This window comes from Epinephelus lanceolatus, chromosome 21 (assembly GCF_041903045.1).
Source record: "Epinephelus lanceolatus isolate andai-2023 chromosome 21, ASM4190304v1, whole genome shotgun sequence".
Taxonomy (NCBI): domain Eukaryota; kingdom Metazoa; phylum Chordata; class Actinopteri; order Perciformes; family Serranidae; genus Epinephelus; species Epinephelus lanceolatus.
In genome coordinates, this window is record NC_135754.1 from 15371861 (window position 1) to 15398418 (window position 26558).

Below are 26558 nucleotides of genomic sequence, written 5' to 3' on the forward strand. Positions count from 1 at the left end.
CTACACTGCAACCGCGACGACGTCATCAAGCCCCGCCCCTGCTAATAACACCCCCACACTAAACACACACACACACACACACACTAAATGTAGTTCAATTTGAATATATTGAATCTAAAGATACTGCAAACCGCCTATAAAATTCCAACCATGCTTAACTATGTAATTGTACAATTTCAACTGATTGCTAAAACACGCAAAATTCCCCAAAACACACTGAGGGCCCAGAAAGTTCTTAGACCTTCTGTCTAAAGCGACAAGGAGTTATAAACTGGTTATGAACTGGTTATGAAATGGTCTCAATTAACACCTTCTCCGTCAGAGTATTATTTTTAAGTTTTGATCATATTCACTAATCGTTCAAGACCCACAGAATAATTTGTTCTATGAATATGTAAACAGTATACGTTAAACTAAAGAAGAGACATTCTGTTTTAATACACAAAAAACACTTATTCCATTTCTTTTTTATCAACACTTGAATTTGTACATTTTCATTAAAAAATCATTTCAGACAAAAAGCTGAGATTTTCAAGTGCAAAGTCAATTTCACATTTACATTTTTTGTTTTTTTTTCACATTTCATTACATAAATTTGAATTCTAAAAATGAAAATAATAACAATGAAAATGATATTCTGTCTGAGATATAGCGGAACACGTTGTCACGTTCAGTGTCAATACTGTTGTCTCCCTAGTCAAGGAAATACATAAACAATATCCGATGGGTCACTTCAAAAAAGGCTGAACCAGAAGGAAAAAAACTGTTGTCTCCCTCTCCTCTGTGGTTGTCGTGTACATGTGTGACTGTCACCGTCATGGAGATCCCGTTTCAACCCACCAAACTTGTTTCTTCGTACAAATCGGATTAGGAATGTTGATCTGAACAGGCATTGTCAGAGTCCATCAACATCTCCATGGCTTGCGCAGCCGTAAACCTTTTCTTCAGCGCTGGCATTTCATTCAGTTTACAAGCTGCTACATCTCTGTAAACAACATCTCCCACGGTTTCCAGCGGATCTTCTTCTTCGTTTGTTTTTGGACTCAGCAGCTTATAACAGTGAAAATACGAATTGCCAGAAAATCTCGGTAATGGCGGGGATAGTGTTGAACACTGATGCTTCAATATGACCTGCATAAGCAAATGAGATTGGCTATTTCTATACAGGTATTCTTAACACCATTCCCTGGGTTTGGTCCCCCTCCCAAGGTCGCCCAGCTATGTGTGAGCCATCCCCTTAACACCAGAACTTTTTACACAAAGATTGCCTGATAGGGCTGCTATGAAGTACCTTCATTACACCGCCTTTGCTTTTGTACACAGAACCAAACAACCAACACATTCTGACTCAGACCTCATCACATATTGACGTTTGGTCATGGACTTTCCACGTCCAGATACGATGTGAAAGGTACCCTTGGTGTGTTGGTTGTTGAAGTTCTAGGACACAGTGTCAAGTTCTGCCTGTTACATACATTGTCTTCTTTCAAAAAACACTTCTCTTTTCACAGGAAATTTACAGTTTACAAAACCGCAAATTGATTTTTTTTATTTTTTGGGGGTCTTCAACAACTAATGCACGTGGTTGGGTTTAGGCAACAAAAGCACGTGGTTGGGCTTAGGAAGAAATAACAGGGTTTGGCTTCTTATGGGACTTGAAACTGCTCTCCTGGGTGAAAGTTGGTGTTTGTTGGATCCATCCACCATCTCTCCCGCCCACCCTACTCAGACTTTCACCGCATTAATTTTTATTTTTGTCCTGCCACGTTTCCCCCCGACGCTGCTGAGCTCTGTTAAACTATAACAGCAACTGGCCACGTATTAGGGCGACGTTAAAGGACAGTTTTTTTCATCAGTGTCTGACGCCGCAAGTCACTGTCCACATGCTGGATTTTGATGACTTCAGAGTGAGACCAGGTTGAAACAACAGTGGCATCATGCCACCCCAGTGTATGATTTCAGATAGCATGCCGGCAGCATCGGCATGCAATGTGACAGATAACATAGGTGTCGGCCGCGATTTCTAAACAATAAAAATGGCATTAACATATCAATAACAATAATTTACCATCACTGTCATATGGCAGTTGATCTCATCCTCTGCACGGAGGGTAAGATGTTCCTGGACCTTATTGTCCTCCCAATTTGCAGACATTTTCTACTGCTGTTCTTCTACTTGAGTTAGCTGCTAACTGCTTCCAGCTGCTTATAAAATCTTCTACTGGACCGTCACACACAAAGCATGTCGTCAAAAAGTCACACCCATCCTGTCCATGGTCCTGTCCTGACAGCTGTCCCTTATACACATACATTGATTTCATGCCACTACAACTTTTGCTGCCAGCTTAAAGGAGCTATATGTAAGAAATATAAAGCAAATAGTCATAAAATCCTCCTAATATGTCACAGAGACTAAGGAATAATGTTCATATAACATACTGATCTCACCGACAACAATAGTACAGCCAGAATATTCGCATTTAAAAAAAGCACTGTGTCTGTTGTTAGCACTGCACTGCAAGCCGCCAGCATTTTGGCTAAACCATGACCATTTTTGCATGTGACATCCGAGGCAAGAGCCCTGTGTATATATTGTAAGTTTAACTTAAGGGAAAAATAATTTGTCTATTGTCTAAAATAATTTGTCTTCCGTGGACCTTGCTACAGTTTTCCACCAAATTTCATAAAAATTGGGCCTGTAGTTTTTCTGTAATCCTGCTGACAAACACACAAACAACACGAAAACATGACTTCCCTTGGTGGAGGTTATTAAGTTATTAGTGGGGTCATGCATCCTTATTTTTCATCATTTAACTTTCATTTGTTGAGTTCAGTTACATCAGAGTCCAGTGGGGAGATTCCAAGCAAATTTTCACCCAATCATTTTCAATTTCACTTTCCATCTGCAACTTACAGACTCTCTTCAAAGTACTAAGACTTCCAGTGTGGGTTTAGTTACTCTTTAAGGTCAGAGGAAATGCTCCTTAAGTTCAGTTAAGGGTTAAACTCCTTGATCAATAATGTGAAAGGAAACACACAGGACGCACAGGAAATGTGTCAGGGTTGCCTTTTGTGTTTTTTTATCGCAGATCAGATTTAGCTATTTTACTCCTTAGAGCCACTTTGTCCATGTATGTACATTCACATTAAATCATATGATCACATGATATTATTGATTTACACATAAGTATTTGTAATTTTATGATTTGGTTCATTTATGATCCACGCTGTCAGTGAACTGCTTCAAAAAGCCTTTCTAAACACACCTCTAAAAGTGCACACATGTCAACAGTACTTCTCTGATTCTGACCTCATGCTTCCGCCACACTTTCCTTTTTAGTGACGCAGGCGTGAGGGCACCTTTGAAGGCCAAAGGAATCCAACTCGGATGCTTCCTGTCTGTCCCCCGCCCATGTGACCTCATGCCTCACTGAGGCTTTTCCAGGGAAGATCCCGACCACACCAGCAGTGATGTCCAGCAGAGAGGAAGATGAAGGCAGGACCCAGCATGTGGTCCAGAGTTCAGGAAGGGAGGTGTGCTGAGGACCCTTTGTGCAGGCGGACACAAAGGAAAGTTACAGGAAAGGAAGTGATGTGATCAGCCTGCCCGCCTCCACCCTGACTATATTATGAAATCGGAACTGACCTGTGTCACTTCACGACCAGTGATGGAGTACATTTACCCCCCCCCCCCCCCCCCCCCCCCCCCCCCCCACCCGCCAAAGCAAAAATACATATTTTCCAATTTCTGTGGTGCTATTTATCAGTCTAGATCATCTTGGTGTGAGGTGCTGAGTGCTGGAGATATCGGCCGTAGAGATGTCTGCCTTCTCTCCAATATAATGGAACTAGATGGTACTCAGCTTGCGGTGCTCAAAGCACCAAAGAATACATTTGAAAAACTCAACAGCAATGTCTCTTTCCAGATATCATGAGCTGGTTACCCAAGATAATCCACAGACCCTGTTGTGAGCAATTTCATGTAGGAACTATTTTTTTTCTATCGAAATACACCTGCCAACCGAATCACTACCACCACTACCTTTTCCCAGTGGCCTCTCAAGTGATTGAGCTGCTTTCCTGGGGGCCTTGCTGTAATGTTAGCTAGCTCCATGGTGCTACTAGCTATCCGTAGATGCAAAGTTCCCTCTGCACAGTGATACTGTTTGTGGGTGAAGATGGGTACTAAGAAAATAGTCCCTACATGAAACTGCTCATTCTAGTTCCATTATATTTGAGAGAGGGCAGACAACTCTATGGTCGATATCTCCAACACTCAGCAACTCACACCAGAACAATCTGGAAATAGTACTACAGGTAAGAGGAAAAATATGTATTTTTGATCTTAGGGTCTGGGGCCTTTTATGCCCACTTGGTATCTCAGCCTTCAGTTAGTGTTTGGTTTGCTACTAACATCTGAACTGTTATCATATGAGCAGAACATGCTTTAAAAGTAGCCTATTGCCAAAAATGTTGACTTGCATCTGGTCCACAGTCTTCTCTAGAGGGTTGAACCTAAAATATACTCATTTCCCATTTGGTTTGTTGCTGTCGTCTGTATGGAGCACAGCATTTTTTCCAGGCTTTAAAAGGGCTCCATGGAGGAGGCTGCTAATGCAGTGTCCTGTTTCTGTGTTTTACTGACACGAGTTTATCCAGTTGAGAAGTTAAAATTTATGCTTGGCAAGCTGTACACACATAGAGAGGAGACAATATCACTACACATCAATATCATAGCCAACTCAGCTTTGTTTTTTATTTCACTTTCTACAGCAGTGTTCAGGTTTTGGCTTGAATTAAATTTTGTACTCATTTATTAATGAATTATTATTGTTAGTGGCCAGTTGTAACATGTGAGTACGTGACAGACCTTAAGCACACAGCCACAGTCTGATCACTGCTGCAAATCACACGGTGATGGTTTGAATTTGTTGGATTTTCCTTTTGTTTATGCAAAGCTTGAACTGTTACGCAACAAGTCTGGAAACTGGTACACTACTCCCACCCTTATTTTCCTTTCTGTGGTACAAATCTCAGTGCACCTCTCCTGCTTTGAAAGTCCACCTGCTTGCAGCACAGCCAGGCTGACATAACTAATGCATGAATCCATTGTTTCATACACCAGGAATGACCTCAGTGTTACTGGAAACGAGTAAAGCACAAATATACATACATTTCCAATCAGTGCAGATTTAGTCATGACATAAATCACTTATAACTTGTTAAGTATGGTCGAACTGAAGGTTCCTTGAGGTTACAGAGATTACGTCACATGTTATAAATATACTTTTAACACAGTATGTTCAATAAATCAGCCTCTAATGCTCAAATGATCAAATGACCAAAGCTCAAAGACTCAGTGTGGTTTAATTACCTTTAAGTATTAATTAGTTCAGTCTCAAAAAAGACTATCAGTCTTATGATCCAATCACGTGTTACTGATACAAACTGCTGCCCTATCCAGGGACATGAGGTTGACGTCACTTTCCTGCATTTCCTCATAAATGTCTCCTGGTTAAATGTTCTGTTCCAAATGGATGACAGCGCACTGTAAAACCAGCTTTCGTTCCTAAAATAGAAATTGAATAGTCTCACATGTTTTTTTTCCCCTCAAAAGCTCCAGGCATAAACAAATACTGACTCCACTTCATTGGTAGTTACAATTATTGCGGCATGTTCCCATAAATACCTCCACACACACACCCTCAAAGGCCCGCCTGCAGCCAGGATCCAAACAGAGTGGGCTTCATATTGACTGAGAAACTTGATGATTGGACACTTGTAATCTTCATTATCCCCATCTCTCCTTTTCTATATATAGTCTATGATATTTTGACCAGTGTATCCCTCTGAAACACTCACAAAAAGTATGAAAACTGTGAGGGACATGAAGGCTGTGAGTTTTGGAAATAATCGTGTGTTTAGTGCAGATGTCTGGACCAGCACAGGAAGAGGCTCCATTTCCAGTTTCTATGGAACCAAAAGGGTGGAGTCCAGCAAGAGCTCTCTCCATGCTACAATTCAATTATTTTCCTCTAATCAATGAAACACTGGAGTTAATTAATCTGCAGTTCACAATGGGCACAGTGTTTAGTAGGATTAGGAACATTTGGAAATGAAGCATTTTGTCTCCCAAATGAACCAAGACATGTTTCAGCCAAAATAATAGCAGAGACGATGCAAGAGTCAGCCTCTGCTTGGCTCAGCCTCTCTGATTAATTTCTGACCCATAAACTTGGCCTCAGTCTGACATCATTTTTGCCCGCACTAAAATGTAGTTATATTTATTTTTCCACATTTTCAAGCCAGCAGAAAAAAACAGAACTTTGGATGGATGCACTCCATATTTTACTGGAAGCGGGTTCCTACAAGGCAGCATATGTCAGCCACAATAAACCATCTCATGTGCAGCACCAGGGACTGCATGGACTGATCTCGAGCCCTGCTGAGTGGTCACGGACGACCATGTGCATGTGCTGCAGCCTGATTACAGCTAGGCACATATACATTATACATGTATCCATGTGAGAACTAAAGACCATCTTGCACTTAAAGCGAATGTCAGCCAGAGACGTAAAGTGGAGGAGCCAATGGTCCCTTTCCTACTCCCGACACCCTTGCTTGGACTACACCCATTGTCTAACTTGGCCGTCATTGTAAACTCAACCTGTAAAGTCTCTTGAGCCAGGGGTGTAAAGTGGGCAAAGGGCAAATAGGCTCTTTTTCCTCCTATCCCCATACTTTTGGTCTTCTTGCTCAGGCCACGCCATCTTTCGAATTTTGGCCTTCATTTTGATAAAATGATGCTCCACAAATGCTCTTGCACAGTTGCGATGTTATCACATTGACAATGACAGACAGACCAATGTATAAGCACCTGGCAAAATATGCTTCTGTGGTAGTTCCCATTACAATTGGTGTCACCAGAACTACATCTAGCCATGACGACACACACATGCAGAATCACAAGGTGAAAGCAACCCCAGTTGTTGTAATGTTATTGCGGCTGGTAACTATTCAGGTAAGCTGATGTGCCTTTGTTTAGAAAAATCATGCACATAATCGAGTGCATTTATGATTTTACTAATTTTTACAGTGACATTCTGCACAGAAACTTGGTTCTGTTTACCACGCCACGACAATTGTGATGTATTTTTAACTACTGTGTTGTTGGCTTTGGTATGTTTATTATCCCCCTGCATATCACAAAATGTAGACAATATAGAATTCAGTACAGATTTCTCTTCAACTGTCAGCAGCCTTCATTGACCAGAATGCAATGCAAACACAAGACATGTACTGTCAGAGAATGTGAAGAAACGATACAGGCTGTGGTTAAACAGTCCAAAAATTTCCTGTGTCCATCCTGTGTCTTTTTACCTGGCCTCAATGAAAAACATCATAAGGTCAAGGAAAGATGTGAAAGAGAATTCAAAAGGACTCGAGAAAAGACAACCATGGTCCTAGGAGAATCTGACTGACTCAAGTTACAAATTTAATGACTTGTAACTTGACATTATAAAATCAAAAAAGGCTTGCAATTCAACTCGGACTTTAACACCAATGATCTGTGACTTGACTTGGACTTAAGCCTTTTGACTTGAAAACACTTGATACCTTCCCTGAAACTGAAATCATTTAATTTCCCTTTATTTCCTGAATTAACTTGCATTAACAATTTTCATTCCCAGCAAGTCAACACTTAATTCCCCAGATCCACTTTGTTTGACCCTATTTGACAGCATTCACTCAAGTAGCAGGAGAGAATCATAAAGAACTAACATTATGTTACAGAGCGCCAGCTGGAAAAAATGTTACCAAAGATAATTTCGTTCACACACAAAAACTTTGAGGTGATCAACAAAAAACAAATTGCAGTGTGAAAAACATGTATGTCGAAAATTACAGACAGAGAAGCAACAATTTCAAGCAAATTGGTTTTAACAAATAAATATACATTTTCAAAAGCATTTATGAGCTTTGATAATTTTACCTGTCATTGCACTGTTGTTAAATGGCATTACAATATGATTTGTTTAGGAATCAGCTTGGGACTTGCCTATCTTGACCTGGGACTTGATTTTGAGATTTGAATGCAAAGGCTTGAGACTTTCTTGTGACTTGCACAACAACGACTTAGTCCCTCCTTAGGAAATAATGTTACGGCAGATGTTACTGAGGAGAGGTCACTTGAAATGTTGCTGCCATAACGAACTGTGGGACAGTATTATCTCCTTTCCCTTTAAGGGCAGTCCAGTGTACCCAATGCCAAAGAAAATAAGAAAGGAAGCACTAAAGCACTTTTTCTAAACATTTGGAGAATAAAAATAGTTCTTATCAGGGCTGCCACCTGGATACTTATGGGTAATTTCACTAAGTTAGGAACCTTCGTAAGCAAAAAAAAAGACTATTCCATCCTACAGCAGCCTCTGAGTCGACAGCCATGATAGCAGCTAAATGCTAACTTCAGAATATGTCAAAATGGCAATACTTCACATGTTTAGCAGATGTAATGTCCACCATCTTAGTTTAGTGTTTTTGGATGTTAACATTTGCTAATTAGCACTAAAGACAAAGTACAGCAGAGGCAAATGGGAATAGCTAACGTATTGGTAAAGACATGTACTCTCTGACTATGAGGAGTCTTAAGGAAAAAACATTTTACTGTTACTATCACACTTACGATTATACCCAACAGCAAGAGCACACAACAAGCTCTGCTCTCTGGAGATTGTGGACAGGCTTTCTGGGAAATGTGGGAGATCATAAATCTTGAAGGAGAGTAGGTGCATCAAAAAAGTAAATTACAACAATTCATCAAAACTGGAATCTCAGAGAACAAAAACAAGCGTTTACTCCACAAAGAAACATATACGGTGGACTGTTTCCACACTGCACCTCTTCAGTGTGGCTTTTTTTTGTCTGTCCTCCAGACAGGCTCTTGCAAAATTTTGTGCTCTGAACTTTTGTCGCACTCATAAAGGAAATGACTCTGCGCTGTGTGGGACCGGATTCACTCAGCACATCTCTTGGCTGCAGTTGTTCGGCAGCAACGTTGCAAGCAAGTAACCTGCTTCATGACCCATACTGTTATAATGAGGTAGATGTTGAGCCGTACAGCTACAGAGATGCAGTCATCTGCATTAGAGTCTGATTTATTTTTGATCTAGACAGACTGCTTATTCAGAGTCTACTCAGCCATTTAATATGTTTGCTTTGCATAGTGAAATACAGAGATCTTCAAGTTAAAGCATTAAAATAATAAGCTGCATTTATCTGGATTATGTTAAGCAATAAGGCTGAGTCAGCTGCACTTGGTTTAGTGCCATTTTGTGTGTCACTGAGACTCTACCACCAGTAATGATTGTGTACAACAATGTCAAGGTTCCTTTGAAAATACGTTTATTGTTGTATAAATACTTAAAACTGGGACTCCAGGGGACAGTTCATTTACATTTTAGCCTGCCGAGTTCTGTTCTGAGGAATTCCTGAATCCTGTGAAAGCCATCTGCAATAGTCCCACACACATTCCTGCTAATACAAACACACAAGTAATGTGACACACTTCCTTTCTCACAATGGCTGAGAGAGTGAAGAAGGCGATGTCGGAGAAGAACGGAAGAGAAACTGGAGAATAAGAAACACACATATATATATACATACACACACACACACACACACACACACACACACACTCACAGAAAATGAGAGGACAAAGGAAACACGTGGGACATCTTTCCAAAAGTGCTGCCATTTGGCTGGAAACATCCCATCATATCTACAACAACAGCAGCATATGACTCAGCTCACTGCTCTGGTATATCTGATCGAATCTGATTGCAGAAATGACTCATGGCTGATTGTTAGCACGTCATCAGAAAAAAATATCTTGTCGAAAAGATGGGACTGGACACGAGTAATCATACAAAAGTCCCCGTTCATCTGATGAATAAAGCTCCATGTATGCTGTATGTCACTGCTCATGCAAAGTTTATTTTTAGGGAGCTTCAACATCATACTGCCGCTGGCTAATAAACAAGCTGCACAAAGCCGCCTGAAACTGATCTGAAGCTAACTATACATCTTTGTGTCACAGCTAAACATGCAATCAAATGCTGGGGGCTTGTAGGGATCATCTAGAGGCAGAATAAAAATGAAAGCATTTCCACTGCAGAGACATTTTCAGATGGAATTTGTTGTGCAGCTTTCACGCACAACAATAGTTAGGAATATTTATGTGCACTTATGAGTGCATATATGTAGTGAGTAGGGTTAGGTATTGTTAATTGATATCTTTACTCAACTTATGGCCTGCGGGCCTCCGACTATTTTGTATTTCACGACAAAAATACATTTACACTGGGAATTGTGCTTGTACTTTGAATGTAAATAAGGTATCAGAGCACATAAAACGCATCAAAATAGCACTTGTTTATCAAAAAAGTACCATGGTAGGATCCACATTTCAAGCTAAGCCTGAATGTCCTCAAATCCTAAAAGTTAAAGGTTGTGTATGCAACATTCAGAATATTAATATAGAGGCAAACCACTATTTGCTATGTAAAGATATAGCTGAGTAACAGTGTCCTGAGCAGAGAATGAAGTCACGCTCTGTGTGTTTTGTAATCTGAGCTTCTCTGTGGTTTGTTTTAATACCCGACGTGTGCTTGTTAGTGCATGTGTGTATCCCACTGGCCAGCTCATCACAGCTACTTTGAACTGCACTCATACAGCGGTTATCACTGATATCTTTACAATCTCTTCTAGCACTGTTGCCATTGTTTACCGTTATTTATGGAGTTCGAACTGTTAGGGCTGTTTCATAGTCGACGCATGCAACGCGAGCAAGCGGCGTGAGCAAGCGATGCGAGCAACTCACTTCCTTTCATAGTCAACACACTGAACGTAAGCAACGCGGTTAACACTTGAAATGCAATACAGGGGGTAGCAGAGTCACCGGTACATTCCAGCTAGCTAGTACTGCTGTAGCTAGCTAGTACTGCTATTTTATTAGAGTGCAAGGCATATAAATGGGGATGTACCTGTACGAGTTCACAATGTTGTTCCTCCTCGCCCACCAGATTTCATACCTGCTTCTTCTGTGAATAACAAAAAGTGGTTAATTTCAAGTATGTTGCTTGCATTATCACCCCTGCTGGCAACGCATGGTATTACATGCGTCGCTGTGTCGCATATAAAAAAAAAATGTACAACACATTTTGAGACGCAAGCACGCATCATGGCAGCCAATGCGTCTCGATGCGTCCCAATACGTTCGTGTCTGCGTGCCTTTGCATTGACTATGAAACGGCCCTTAGATGCCGGCACAGACAACTCCATGTTTTGAACCATGTCCAGACAACTCATACACTCAGAATTTTGCATAGAGAGACATAGTAGAGCAAAGATATGGTGGAGTTATAGTGCCCTGAGCAGATAATCAAGTCATTCTATCTCTGTGTGTTGTGTAATCCAAGCTTCTCTGTGATTTGTTGTGGTAAACCAGTCAGGTTGTGCGTACATAGTAGTGCATGTGTATATCCCACTGGCTAGCTCAACGCAGCCACTTTTCCTTGCGCTCATACTGCTGATGTCCGGTTCCCCCTATTAGCTCTGTCAACACTTTGTTGTTGTTTAGCACTGTTTGAGGAGTTAGCACTGTTAGCTGCTAGCCACCAGCTCAGCCACTTCCATGTTGAGAATTGTGTCCAGACTGCTCATACTCTCTGAATTTCACATGAAGCGCCTTTAAGGTAATATGTTGGTTAATTTATCGGATAAATATTGTTAATGTTTGTTTATTAACTGGCACCTGGCCTCCTGTCATGTTGCAAAAGTGGGCCCTGGGCGAAACAAGTTCAGAATCCCTGCCTTTAATGTATCTACTGAAGAAACCCAGAACTAAGTAGTATAGAAACGTCTCCAGTCAAACAATACTCATATTTGATCCTGCTCAGATTTAGTACAAATGACTATTTGTATAGTTGTTTCTCACAGCCAGTCACTGCAAGCTTTCCTTTATTTAATGTGATGTGTGATTGGCCCACTACCGCAGCAGCTACAACTTACACAGTGTGTGGTGTGGTGAAGTTGAGTGCAATATATTTGACAGAGCTGGGAGCTCAACATTGAGTGCCACCAAAACCTTTGAAATAATGGCTATACCAAACACCTGAATGCTTCCTTTGACATAATGGGTACCAAATGAAGTAGAAACAAGAAGGTATCAAATGAAGTACTGTGTTGGTATCTGTATCACTTTAAAGGTACTGGTATTTTGATAGTTTAAACAATACCCAGCTCTAGCAGTGAGTGGGTGAGTCTGATAAAAAGGCCTTCATGGGTGGCAAAATGTTATTCTTTGATGCAGTTCTGACATTTGATAAAGCACTATTCTGAAACTCTATTATCAGATTTGCAGTGCCCTAATCAAACTCGCCTCTACAAATACATTTCCCGAAAACCCATCAAATGTCAAGGTTCGAGCTGCTGAATGATTCATAGCATTTATCTATAGGATCTTATTACTGCAGTATGTGGGCTTACATTGATCATGTGGGAACTAGAGATAGCAGTAGCAGCACAAATGCCAAAGCGTCTGGTTCAGCCATCTGCTTTATGTGCTCAGTTCAGCCTAAATGATGAAATCCAGGGACTAACTCGTGGACACTCTCTCCTTTAGCTTTCACTCCATTAGAAATGTTGACTTTCTGCACATCATGCAATAGCAGACATCCCGTGGACTGGTTGCGAGTTTTACCATTACAGAGCACATTCTGGCATTTCAGTGTTGATTGCCTGCAGACAGTCAATCTGACTTGTATGCAAATGAGAGCACCATGACAGGGGTCATTAAATCTTGGTGATTATTTAGAGAGCTAATGGTTGAACATAATGATCTGGTAAAATGACTCTCCGAACTGCAGTTTGAAGGGAGATGCATGCAGACTGAGAGTGGCAGGGAAGCAGGAGGAGAGCTGAGCGTGACAGTGCACAATAAAAGCCTCACCAACAAAGTTCTCTTTAATGGTAGTTGTGGCCTGTTGTGGCCTTGGATGTGAAGCTGCTGTACTAATCTTTCCTCCAAAGCCAGTTGTTGTACCAAGATAACACAGAAACACTCCCAATGATAGAACTCCCACATTTCTATTCAAACTGGGATGGTAAAGGCATTAAGATTCTTTATGAGTGAGCCCTAAATTCAGTCAAATGACTCCATTGATTATGTATCTGTTCTGCTGAATATCAGCAAATCCACTGCTTAAGTGTCACCAAGTGTTCAATTAGAATCTTGTTTCTTATCATCTGCCTCAGTGCATAAAGATACCAAACATTAACCAGATACATGAGAGAGAAAAAATGTGTAAACGCCACATGATAAGTAAGATTACAGGGTCATGGCTAGATCATAAACCTAGATTTGAGCAAATCTTGCAAGCTGCTTCAAAATGTTCTTGTCTTCCTGTGGTTAAAGTCTTGTTAGGTTTAGGCACAAAAAGCACTTGGTTAGGGTTAAGGAAAGATAATGGTCTGGGTTAAAATGATCACTTGAAATATGGAACATGAAATCTCAGGGTAGATTTTGTGATTCTGGGGTTATGTTCAACACTACTATGAAAGACTAATGTGTAGATTTTAGAGTGATCTATTGGCAGAGATGACATATAATATTCAGATTACACTTTTATTCGCGTATAATCTCCTGAAACTAAGAATCATTGTGTTTTTGTTGGCTTAAAATGCCGTTGATATCTACAAAGAGAGACAGTCCTCTTCCACAGAGTCCGCCATTATGCACCGCCATGTTTCTACAGTAACCAAGAATGAACAAACCAAACATTGGCTCTAGATACATTTTTATGTTGCAGTCTGCAACCTCAATGCTAGATAGCTACAAGCAACTGGTTAGCTAAGCTTAGTGTCAAGACTGGAAATGGGGTAAAACCAAGTGCCAGTCTCAGGGACTGAAAAACATGAAGCCATCATTGAAGTGCCAAAGACTGTAGTTCCTTGAACAGCCACTTGAGGCTGCCTCAAAAAGTGAATCAATCCTCATTGACCCTCATACTGAAATGACCAACTTTAGAGTTGAAATAAACATATTTACAGCCTGTGTTTGCTGTAAATAAAATGGATTTGTTATCTATAACTAATTTCCCAATTCATGATACCGACACACTCCTCTCAGTCCTCTGACCGTCCAAAATTGGTCACTTCTAGCTCCAAAAATCCAAGATGGCAACAGCCAAAAGGCCAAATTTTAGGCTTCAAAATGGTTGTTCACAAACCAATGGGTGACATCATGGTGGCTATGGCCATTATTTTATACAGTCTATGGGTATTAGGCAAGGCTGGCCCTGTCCGAAGGTAACAAAATTAGCACAGAGCCAGGCTAGCTGTTTCCCCGTTTCCAGTCTTTTATACTAAACTAATCTAACCACCTACTAGCTCCAGCTATATTTTTACTGCACAGATATGAGTGGTATTAATTTCATCATCTGACTCTCAGAAAGAAAGCGAATAAGCGTATTTCAAATGCAAAATTATTCATTTTAATCTGAAGTAACTTTGATACATGTTTCAAACAAAATTAACAGAATTCAACAGAGCTTCAAAGAGGCCAAATCATCTGTGGCCAAACTGTAACCAGGTGCACTGAAAAAAAAAAGCTAAATTAATTAATATGTCTGTAGAATAGCTTGAAAGGTGAGGACAACAAATGGCAAACACAAACATATTGCAATGAAATGTGGAATTAGTCAAAATGAGATACTAACCACCAGTAATATGCTGGGTAAATACAGTACAGTAGACGGATTTGCTGCTATTTTGGATGCCACCAGTGTATGCAGTCTGATATGACCAACCTTTTTGAAAAGTCCAGTGTCTGGAAACTCATTCAAACACACCAAATGCTTAAATATGTTGAGGGTGGGCGGGTGGGGTTTCTGGAGATGCATGACTACTGCCTCATGGCAGATTCCCCCTGTAATGTCTTTTCTCAGTTTGACATCCTGAGGTCCCACAGTGGGACTCCACTGTGTTTTACAGACTCCCTGAAGCGCGGGCGACAGGCCTGTTTATCCTTCATTAATCTCTCTCCTCTGCTTTTACCCCCCTCTTAATGGTGACGCTTATCCTATTAATGTGTTGTTTGCTGGAAAAATCCTCCAATAACATAATCCAGACACAAGGTTACTAATGTATGTGTGTGTATATCTACTCAGTGTGTGCATGTGTGTGTTGACTGTGTATTACACTGAGTGGTTGCCATGGAGTCAGTGAATAATTGATGGTGAAGTAAAACCATTATAAAGATGATGCATGAGACTTTAGTGACAGAGGAAAAAATGCAATTAAAGACACATACGTGTATGTGTGTGTGTGTGTGTGTGTGTGTGTTAGGTGTTTGCAGGTATTTTTTGGCAATAAAGATTTGGACAGGATCCTGGACTGTAAAATTGTAAAATGCTGCCCTCTTGTGTTCACATACAAAACTACAGAGTGACTTCTGAAATATTCCAGTACAAGTAAAAGACCTACTTTAAGTACTTTATATACTGCGGAAAGTTAGGCTTATCTACAAAAATGAGTCATATTTTATAATTTGATTATATGTTTTGTATTTATAATCTTAATTTACACAACCAGTAACCAGTACCTATAGCTGTCAGGTAGCCTGAATGTAGTGTAAATGTAGGATAGAAAGCTAATGTTCCCTCTGAAATGTACTGAAGTAAAAGTATTTTAAAAAGAAAATAAACTTAAGATCAATTACCTTGGAGCTGTACAATTGTAATTAAGTGAATTTCCTTTTTACCTTTGATTTTGCAATTACTTTGTTTATTTTTTCCAGGGCATTTATTTTAGGTCTTATTCAACATGAGGGGAAAAAAATAAAGATTTAACATTGCTGCATTAATATGACGAGAGGTAAATGTAACCATATGAGCCAATGCTTTGTTTTGTCATTTACACTTCATACATCCAGACTCAGTTCTGTTAATATAGAAAAATCTATTAAAAAAGGTGTCACTCCCACTGATCAGTGGTGAAAATAAAATCAATTTATTCACTTAAAAGTGTGAGGTACCTGTACTTTACTTGAGTATTTCCATTTTCTGCTTCTACCACACTACTTTTCAGGAGAAACCATAAACTTTGCTATATTTATTTGACAGGTATAGCTTCACCTCCACCTGCTGCAACATCATAATTCTTCTAAAATGCATTATTAATAATTATCCAGTGATATAAAATATAATAATGTGGGTTATTTTCCTGCATTACACTCACAAACATACAATTTTTAGTATTTTATATTGTTGTATTGCAGTTTTCGCTGTGAATATTTCTTCCATCACTACATTTAACAAACTAGATGCCTACCTCGGAGTTGTTTTTCCTACCTGACAATGGTTTTTCATCTCTGAGGAGAGATACTACAGGTGAAACATAGTTTTTGTTGTTGTTGTTTTTTCACCAGTAAATTTTGAAATGTTGGGCTATTTTGCCTCCATAACATGTCTTCTTTCAGACCAGTGGAAAGAAAATATCCAAAATACACTTTTTAAGGTTTATATTTTAGTTCAATCATAACTCTAACATATGGGCTGAACTGGTGACACTAATCTTGATACTGTGCTGATTGCATAGATTTGTTGTGCTGCTGGGTTGAACATGTGAGTGAAGCATCCATGTTTTACAATTTGTAGCTTATTTGCAGCAACATTAATATTTGAGCTATTGTCAGCTGTCATGGATACGTATAAGTCTGGACAGACATGGATGTAAACTGCAACCACAACATGACTGTTTCATGGAGGTATACATCTGCAACAGTAGTTTTCTCACACTCTGAGCCAGAAATCTCAGCTTCAGTAACACTTACACACACCAGACTTTCCACTTTTATTCCTACCTATAATCTGAAGGTTTTTACAGAGGGGGTTGTTTATCTATAATGTATAGCCTGACTTATATAACATTTTATTCCTAAAAACTCTGAGTTATGGAATGATGCAAAGAGATTCCCTCTGTGAAAACCTGTGACTCTGATATGCCAGTAAAATGAAACAAGAATTTTTAGCCTGACTTTATGAAACATTCAGATTTCTGTTCTGGAAATGTAAGAAAATCACTGCACATTTAATTAGACAGTGATTCATTTGCGTATTTAAAGATACAATTTCAGAAAACTTGCAAGGGACTGTTCATTACTTATGAGAGAGGTGTGGTGCAAAAAGCTGGGGGCATGTCAAATAATGTTTTAGGCACTGGGGATGGACTTATACTTTTTATTTTGGCTTGTCATTGGATTTTCAAATTTCCAATGGTTCTTGGACACCTCATGTGCAATGAACTCCTCCATTAGAAAACAAAACCCATAACTAAATATTAGCTTAAAATCATAATATTTCATCAAAATCACTTTATTCTGCTTCTCATTTGAAACAAAGCGTTTGCACTAACTAACCAGCCTGCACAAGTAAACTTTTAAATTAAACCTTTTTAAAAATCTAATTTATGGTGTCACTCAGATGGGCTCAAGGAAAAGTATTTGTAGCTTCAGGGAGGTTCAGAATAATAATAATAAAAAAAATCCCCAATACTATTGATGTAATAAACTGGGGCATGTTCCAGTTGTGACCACTAGGTGTCAGAGTTTGACCGCGCTGCTGTGACCGGATATGACTTGCAGGGATCTCGGAGCTGCAGCTTCCAAACTGTGGGCGTTTTTTTCCCCCTCAATCTTGACTCCAGAGTTTTTTTCCTGGGTGTTGCCTGCCTGGACGCCTGGATAACAACTTTGGAGTTTCACCGGGTGTTGCTGAGAAGAACCGACAAACCGGATAATTTCTGCAACGACGACTATTTAACCAACTTTTTGGACCGCGGTCAAGGCCCCCTCACTTTGTTTACGCTGTACTTTAATCGACACCAGTCTGGTTTTATTTTAGCCGCCGTTAGCTAGCTAAGCTAACCGAGCTCGAGCTGCTGGGTTGCTAACGACAGAGGCGTCCGATGCAGGCCATTAAGTGTGTGGTGGTGGGGGACGGGTAAGTTAAACCATCGTATTTATCCTCAAATTAACCTCCAAAATGTCGCAGTTTGACTTATATGGTTATAGTTACGAGCTAACATAGCGGCTTTCGTTGACCCAGTTACCAACAGTTGTCTAGCGGCTAACAAGCCTCAGATAACATGCCAAGTTGAGCGACAGCTGTTGTTGTGCCTGCTCTCCAGTCCAGCTGGGTCAGACAGATTTATCTACATGCTCCGGTTAGGTGTGACTGAATGGGTCACAGCATGTCATTTATTGCACATGACGCAGGCTGCCATGTCGACACATCTCAGAGCTCGTCCTATATACAAGTTTTTGGATTGTTCGCTTTGACATTGCCCTTAAATTTGTTGTGTACACTTTGCATGTTTGTCATTAGCAGTAAGTTACAGCAACTTAAGGCCTTGGAAGAACTTACAACAAAAAAATACAACAGTCCCACCCTAACTCAATAGGACTCAATGATTTTTAAAACCATTATTTAATCAATATATTAACTCAGTAACCCAAACAATCAAGTCCATTTTTTTGCATTTTAAAAAAAGGATAAATAGAACATTTATATTCAGCAGATGTTTGGTATTTTTACTTCATACATTTCTAAAGTCTCTAAATAAAAACGTACTGTGATCTTACAAAATATCTCATTCCTCACTAAGCATGAAGTATGCAAATGCTATATTTTAACAAAAGTTCATAATTTGTATTATAAAATATTTTTTATTACAAGTTTTAGAATAACAGCTGAAATAAATCAGAGCATCGCCTGCATAAAACTAAGCTGCAAATGAAATTATCTTTAGCCAATGTCTGAACTTGTTGACCTCAAACCCTACTTTAAACTAGGTCTGTCACTAATGATTATTTTCACTATCACTAATCTGCCGAGAATTTACTCTATTAATCGATAGGGCAGTGACTACCGATTATTTCCATTGTTGTTGATAATTTTTTTTTTAATTAATCACTTAATTGTTTGGTATATTGAATGTCAGGTGAAATGGTGAAAAATGTCTTTAAGTGTTTCTTCAAAGCCTGAGATGATGTCCTTAAATGTCTTGTTTTGTCCACAACCCAAAGATATTCAATTTACTGTCACAGAGAAGTAAATAAACCAGAAAATATTATACATACATTATATAATACATTTTAAAGTATGAATCAGGGATTTTTTTTCCTTAAAACATTACACAGACAAATTAAACTATTATCAAATTAGTTGGTGATTAATTTAATAGCTGACTAGCAGCTAATTGATTAATTGTGCAACACCATTAATTGTTTAGTCTATAAAATGTAAAGAAAAATAAAAAAAAAATGCTCATCACAATTTCCCTGAACCCAAAGTGTGTCTTCAATTTGCTTCTTTTGCCTTATCAACAGTCTAAACCCAAATACTCTTCATTTACCATCATAGATGACAAAGAAAAGCAGCAAATTTTAACATTTATACAGCTGGAACAAGCAAATGTTTAAACTCTTTGCTCAAAAAATAACTGAATTGATGAATTGGTTATCAAAATAGTTGCTGATGAATTTTCTTTAAGTCATCTAACCACCATCTAATTGATTAATCAGCTAATCATTGCAGCAAACATTGTAATTGATACTGATTTTTGATTTCAGGTAAGACAGTAACATTTTTAAAGACACAACTTGCTGTCAGCTGACCTCTGGTAGTTTACAGTATAAGTGGCATTAATTGTATGTAGATACATATTAGCAATCTGGGGCTTTATACCTGATCAGATTTATTTAGGTCTCTTAACCCTATGTATATCCTGTAACATATAGTCAGACCATTAACATTTTGTTGTTAGCTTTTAGTATCATCCCATGGAGCGAAACTGAACTCTATTACAGCAGAGCATTTAAAGTAGTGGGTCAGTCTATTCAGTGCTAGTCTTGGACATTGTTTTCTTAAACCAAAGATAAGAACCGGCAAAGTCATACTTGAAAGATATCAGACATGATAACAAAATCATCTGAACAAATTGCAAACCAGAAGAAATGACCCTACTGTTTCGTTGAGACTCTGAGAGGGAACTGCTGATTTATTTTATAAACTGTGGTGGTGTACACAATTTTGCTGCACTTACTGTATCTGTTAAGATAGATATTTTTATTTGATGGTAGTAAATGTAGATAGAAGATTGCATACACTCAGTCCTGAGATACAATTATAGATTGTCATGGAAAAAAACACAATAACTAAAAGCGTAATTACATTGAAAACAGTGCTTCAAGTCAGGCAACACAGGTTAAACCAGGCTTGCCTTACTTGTTAACCAGAGTAAACATACTTAATATATACATACACTATAAAACTGATTTGCGCATACCTTAATTTAAAAGAGAATATACAGTAATTATTAAAAATGTGAGAATAAACCATGCAGCAGTCTTCAGTTCTCATACTGTATTTTTTTTTCTGTCGATCTTTCCTCCTCTCCTTCCCTGCCCTCCTTTCTAATCCCAGGGCTGTGGGTAAAACATGCCTACTCATCAGCTACACTACCAATGCCTTCCCTGGAGAGTACATCCCCACAGTGTGAGTAACACATACAGACACACCTTTAAAGAGCACCTGTGATAAGGAGATGGTCAACAAATGTGTTAACATCTATGCACAACTTTATCTCTTCACTTTATTGCACATTCAGATAAGATAAGATGGAACTTTAGTCATCCTGAGGGAAGCTGTTGAAACACTTTACACTTAATTTGGAGCCTAATCTCCACCTCCCCTTCCACAGTTTTGACAACTACTCCGCCAATGTGATGGTCGATGGGAAACCAGTGAACCTGGGCCTGTGGGATACAGCAGGACAGGAGGACTACGACAGGCTCAGGCCTCTGTCCTACCCACAGACAGTACGTATATGTATTCACGCTCAACAGTTAGAACCACTTATGTCAGACCGCTGCCGTGCACAGACTAGCATCAGCCAGACAATGTTAGCAGGAACACTGTTTTCACTTTGCAAGCATTGATTTATGAAGCATTTGATTTATTCACCAGCCCGTAGTGCTTAAGACAGAGTCTTTGCACTCAGCAGAGTAGAGCCTTGTATCCATAGTACCTATACACTGTCTGGAGGAAGTGAAAGGGGGCTCTTGTTTGCTCCCTTTGTCCTGACAACAAACTGGCCTCTGTGCCAAAGACTCCTAGGGAGTGGGAGTCAGTGTGTATTTAACCAGATTAATCTAGTTTGTGAACCCTCATGTCTGAACATTTGGGGTCTGTTATGTGAGTTTGTTTGTTTGTTTATCGTCTTAGTGTTGATTCAATTTAAAGTTATGTTGTGGTTATTTATGTCCCAGTTGTAACAGAAACATCTCTACAATGCTGATGAAGTTTTTAATGTTATAATCATGTTTTTCCTTTTCCCTCCTCAGGATGTGTTCCTGATTTGCTTTTCACTAGTCAGTCCAGCCTCCTTTGAAAACGTCCGTGCCAAGGTGAGAACAACCTGCTTTTTATGTTTGTAGTTTGTCACCTCTGTTTCCTATCAAACTTTATGGTCAGATCTGCTTGGTTGGAGAATTAGGAGAGCCAGATCTGGGATTTCAGACATTTCTTCGACATTTACCCTTTTCTTTGGTTGTAAATATATTTTATTGATTTTTAAAGTGTGTATCTTACTAGAGTGAATGATACAAAACATGTATATCTGAATCACTTAACCTACCCGTCCTCAGGGTTCCCATGAGTCCTTGACATCCTTGAAAGTTGTGAATTTGAGGAGAAAAATCAAGGCTTTGAATGTTTCTTTACTTACTTAATGTTAGTAAATAGGCTCTGTTGCCTGTGAGCTTCTGTAAAGCCTGCTAGTTCTCATTTTAAACAATTCCTAGTGCTGTAACAGTAATTAACCTTGATATGTGTCTCATACTATGCCGTATTGAGATCTTAAATCTGAGAGAATCGGGCCTGGAAAAAACGTAAAAAGTGCTTGAATTTGATGTTGAAGAATGTGTAGGAACACTGCATCCCTCAACTACAAAGAAGCACTATTCATGTTGACAAATTGAAATCCCGTTCCCATTCCTACCATCCTACCCCCCCACCCAAAAGATTACAGGTTACTGAATACATTCAGGTGAAGGAGGGAAAAACATAAAAGAAGGAAGAAGGAGGGAGGGGAGGAAAGGGGTAAATGGCACCTCTGTGATGGGACATCCATGGGTTCCACCCTGCTCTTTGTCGAGGGGTTCCTGTAGAGAGTTGTAAAGGGCCTTCATGTCTTAACAAATGTTTAAAAGGACCTTTGAGTGTATATTGATTTTTTTTCTAGCTTAAATACAGAACATCTTTGACCCAATGATGGAGGAGGACGGAGGAATGTGTTGCGTCCGTTTTAAAAGGATCAAGGTCACCCAAAGAGCGCGGGATGCTTTTGATGTAAAACCAGAAAGTGCACAGGCTGGCTCAGGGTCGACTTGGGTTTCAAACATCTCACTAAAAGCTTTAAAAATACTTATCCAGAGGATGTAGACATTCGGACGCAGCCACGGCGTGTGCATTAAGTCTGCTGGCTGGAGTAACAGCTCAGTGCTCGTAAAAATCTTTGCCAATCTAGCATTAGTAAAGTGAACTCTGTGTACCACTTTCAGTCGTATTAAGCCATGTTTAGCCGACATAGGCAATGTGTGTATCAAGTCTAAGACACAGTCCAATTGGTCATCTGTTTAAACATCTCCAAAATCAGAGTCCCAGGACACACATACATTTTCAGTGGAGTGTGGTTTGATGTTGTTAATGAGCTCATGAATGATGGATATCAGTCCTCTATGGTATGAATTTAGTTTGATGATATGGTTGACGATGTCTTTTCTCAGTTTAAAAGTACTTCAGAGGTAATAGTTGAGTAGAAGGGGCTTCTTTGGGGTTAAGTTGGTGAAGTTACAGGAATAAATGATATGCATTGAAACAGCAGGACTGAGAATCATTCAGTGTCCTCTTATTGGCCTAGAGTTCCTCAAAGGTCACATCCTGTGGACTTGGGACAAAAACCTCTCTAAAGAAATGTTTTGTTTTTTTATCGAACTGCTCACATTTCAGCCGCACTGTCCATCTGCATCCTGCAGCCTCTGACTCTGTGCCCCTCTCTCCTCCCCCAGTGGTACCCTGAGGTGAGACACCACTGCCCCAACACGCCCATCATCCTGGTGGGCACCAAGCTGGACCTGAGAGACGACAAGGACACTATCGAAAAACTCAAGGAGAAGAAGCTCTCCCCCATCATCTACCCTCAGGGGTTGGCCATGGCTAAAGAAATAAGTCAGTTGTAGCACCATCTTTCACAGATAAAAATCTTTCAAAAATGTCTTTTAAGGTTTCGAATTAGTAGATTTCAAAAGCCACACACATTTATGGTATTAAGTTTTGCTAAAATGAGTAGAGAGGCCATTGTTTTACTGTCACATTTTTCTAACGACAGCATCATGCAACTTTAATTAGCCACATAGGCTTATGTTGGTACTCATTCTTTAGCTAAAATCTATCGCAGGATATCTACAGTTCCTTAGTCCTTAGATAATTTCTGTTCAATTAAAGGGTTTAAAGATCATGTGTGTAGGATTTAGTATCATCTAGAGGTGAGTTTGCACAACTGAAACATCTCCCATGTACGAAGCATCTAGGAAAACTGCAGTGAGCGATGCTAAAATTCGAAAGGCCGTATCTAGAGCCAATGTTTGATTTGTCCACTCTGGGCTACTGTAAAAACAACATGTCGGACTCTGTGGGAGAGGACTTAACTTTTGTATGTAGATATAAATGGCTCATTCTAAGGTAACAAAAAACAATAGCAATTCTTATTTTCAGTATAACATAGCTCTAAATAATAGATTGCATTTCTGCCAATAGATGCTCCTAAATCCTGCACACTGGACCTTTAAAATCACTAAATTATCTTTAAAATAGCAAAGTTATGCTTCATTTTTTCCAGTACTGTAGTATTCTTATTATTATATTTCCGTATATTACATTACAATACATTTAAATTTCAGTTGTTGCATTTGACAGATGGTTGCATTTTGTTGTCTAGGACTGAAAGATGTTGGACTTGATTTCCCTAAACACACCATTCTGTTTTTATATACTGATGAATTATGGTTAGAAACATATTTTGTTTACTCATTTTGGCTGTTAACCTCATTTTAATTCCATTCCCAGCTACCATTTATAGGATATGAAAAAGCCATTATTGCTTTCAAACCTTAGGCACCCTGTGTAGTTTGGGATTTTACAGTGTACAATCACGCTGTTAGATTGATAGAAAACATCTGCCACTTACTCAAGCGTTAAAATATGTATCTGTTAACTGTATGATGATGGCGTGCCAACAAAACCAAACCGGTTTGCCAACTTGCTAACTCGTTCCTCCCCTCTGCCCACAAGGTTCAGTGAAGTATCTGGAATGCTCCGCTTTGACGCAGCGCGGCCTTAAGACGGTGTTCGATGAAGCCATCAGGGCGGTCCTGTGCCCCCCGCCCGTCAAGAAGAGGAAGAGGAAGTGCAGAATATTGTAATGGAGAACCACAAGGTGGAGAGAATGTGGTTGCCATCAGAATTCGGAGGAAGACGATGGCTGGGTTCCCCAAATATCTATTCACCCCCTGTGTCCTTGCTTACATAGAAGCTCTGGTAGATCAGACCTCCATCTGAAAGGACTTCACAGACTTAAGCAGCGCTGACGGTTTTCTGTTTGCTTCAGTCTGCTTAGTCCTTTCAGATTGACAGGAATGAAGTGACTTTGCTAAGGCCTTGGGGAAGTTGGAGGGGAGGGGGTTTGGGATCTGGTCTTGATTAAGGAGAAAGAGGGAGGATTTTACAAAAAAAAACAAACATTCATTTCATTTTTCTCTGACATTGTGAAGAAACACTACTTGAATGTGATTTTATCATGAAGTTACCGTAGATTAAACTCTAAAAGAGAAGGAGGTTCTGCACTGCACTCTTTCCCCTACACACTAAGAGATTCCTGCTGCCTTGATGAAATTTTACTTTAAGGAAAAACATGTTTTTAGAAGCTCTAATTTCTCCTTTTTTTTCCATTGTCAGTTTCTTGTCAGCTGTGGTTGACGGACCATTTTGTTTACATGTGTCATCAGACTAGACTGAGGCGTTGCCAAAACTCAGTCAGCCGTCATCACTTTGTAGTCACTCCATGAACACTAAAATGTCCCTTTCTTTTAATTTTGTTTTAACCTGTACGTGATGCCACCATGCAGTCATGTGGAAAACAGTTTAACCCTTAAATGACTTCTAACAATTGTTGTAGCAGCTATTAAGATGAGTAATAACGACTATGTACAATTAACGAGCATTTAAAACACCATAATTATCTTGTTTTGTTCCTAAAAGCTTTCTAGATTAATCTATTGCTCTCTTCTCGCTTTGTGTTAAGTGAACACACAGTATTTTATGACTGACTGTCGGGCATGTGAAGGTGCAGTGCAGCCAGTGTTGTCGTGCTGGTTGATTCTCAGTCTATCTGTAAAAAAAGTTAGAACCATTTCAGGTCCTCATGAAGTTCCTGCTCATTTTGACCACATCTATTACTGTTTTATGAAGTCTACAAGCCAGTTTATTAGCACTAAAAAGGTTGCAACTGAATTTAATGTCTTTGTTGTACAATATGAGCAGTAGCTTTTCAGCAAATACATTTTATTTTGAAACGAGCAATGATCAAATTGCATGGCTGCTCTGGGGAACCGCTGTAAATCTGGACTCATTTTATCAGTGTTTCAATGGCGCAGTGGAAGTGCACACTTGGATTTACTTTCATGCTAAATGTGGTTTCATTTTCACATAGTAATGTGCTGATTTTTTTTTAAAAAGCAAATAAATTCATTGAAAATGCTCTGTTGTATTTTATGTCTTTTGTCCAAACACAAAACAGTTCAGGGGATAGAACATAAGTAGATTTTAAATCGTGCTTCTTTTTCTAATTTTTGCTAAGTCTATATAATGTTCATCACAGTTTCAGGACCTAATAAGATGTCTTCAAAGTCTAAGACGCAAAGAAAATTTATATACAACTGTAAAAACAGAAAAGAAGCAAATCCTCACATTTGAGAAACTGGAACCAGCAAATGTTTGACATTTTTAGCCGTGTAAATGACGTTACTTTTTTAGATGGCAATGCTTGTCTGCCCATCGCATAATTTAGCACAGTGGTTTCCAACCAAGGGCCCTTGAGGGGGTCCCCAAGAAAAATGGAGGACAGTTCATTGTCACTATTTATTTCACTGTAAAAGTGAGCCCAAGAATGACTAGAGTGACTTTTCTTAATTTGGTCTTAACAACCAAACTCTTGTAAGATGGCGGTCCTTGAAGCAAAGTCTTATCAAATGGCCGTCTGTGACCTTGTGTGTATCAATTAAGGGGTTCTTGACTCAAAAAGGGTAAAGAACCACTGACCTAGCTCCACATTTCACTTCGTCCAACACCCACATTTACGTCAAAATTCTATCAAAACTATAG

General features: G+C 39.3%; 1 protein-coding gene across 1 annotated transcript; it reads left to right on the forward strand.

Moving 5' to 3' along the window:
• Window positions 1-17723: 17723 nt before the first annotated feature.
• On the forward strand, window positions 17724-25934 carry LOC117247317 (ras-related C3 botulinum toxin substrate 1). Its single transcript, XM_033611774.2, has 6 exons — window positions 17724-18059; window positions 20544-20615; window positions 20821-20938; window positions 21464-21526; window positions 23189-23348; window positions 24471-25934. Exons 1-6 carry the CDS (start codon window positions 18025-18027, stop codon window positions 24599-24601), a joined length of 579 nt encoding a protein of 192 aa, XP_033467665.1. The 5' UTR covers window positions 17724-18024; the 3' UTR covers window positions 24602-25934.
• Window positions 25935-26558: the final 624 nt, after the last annotated feature.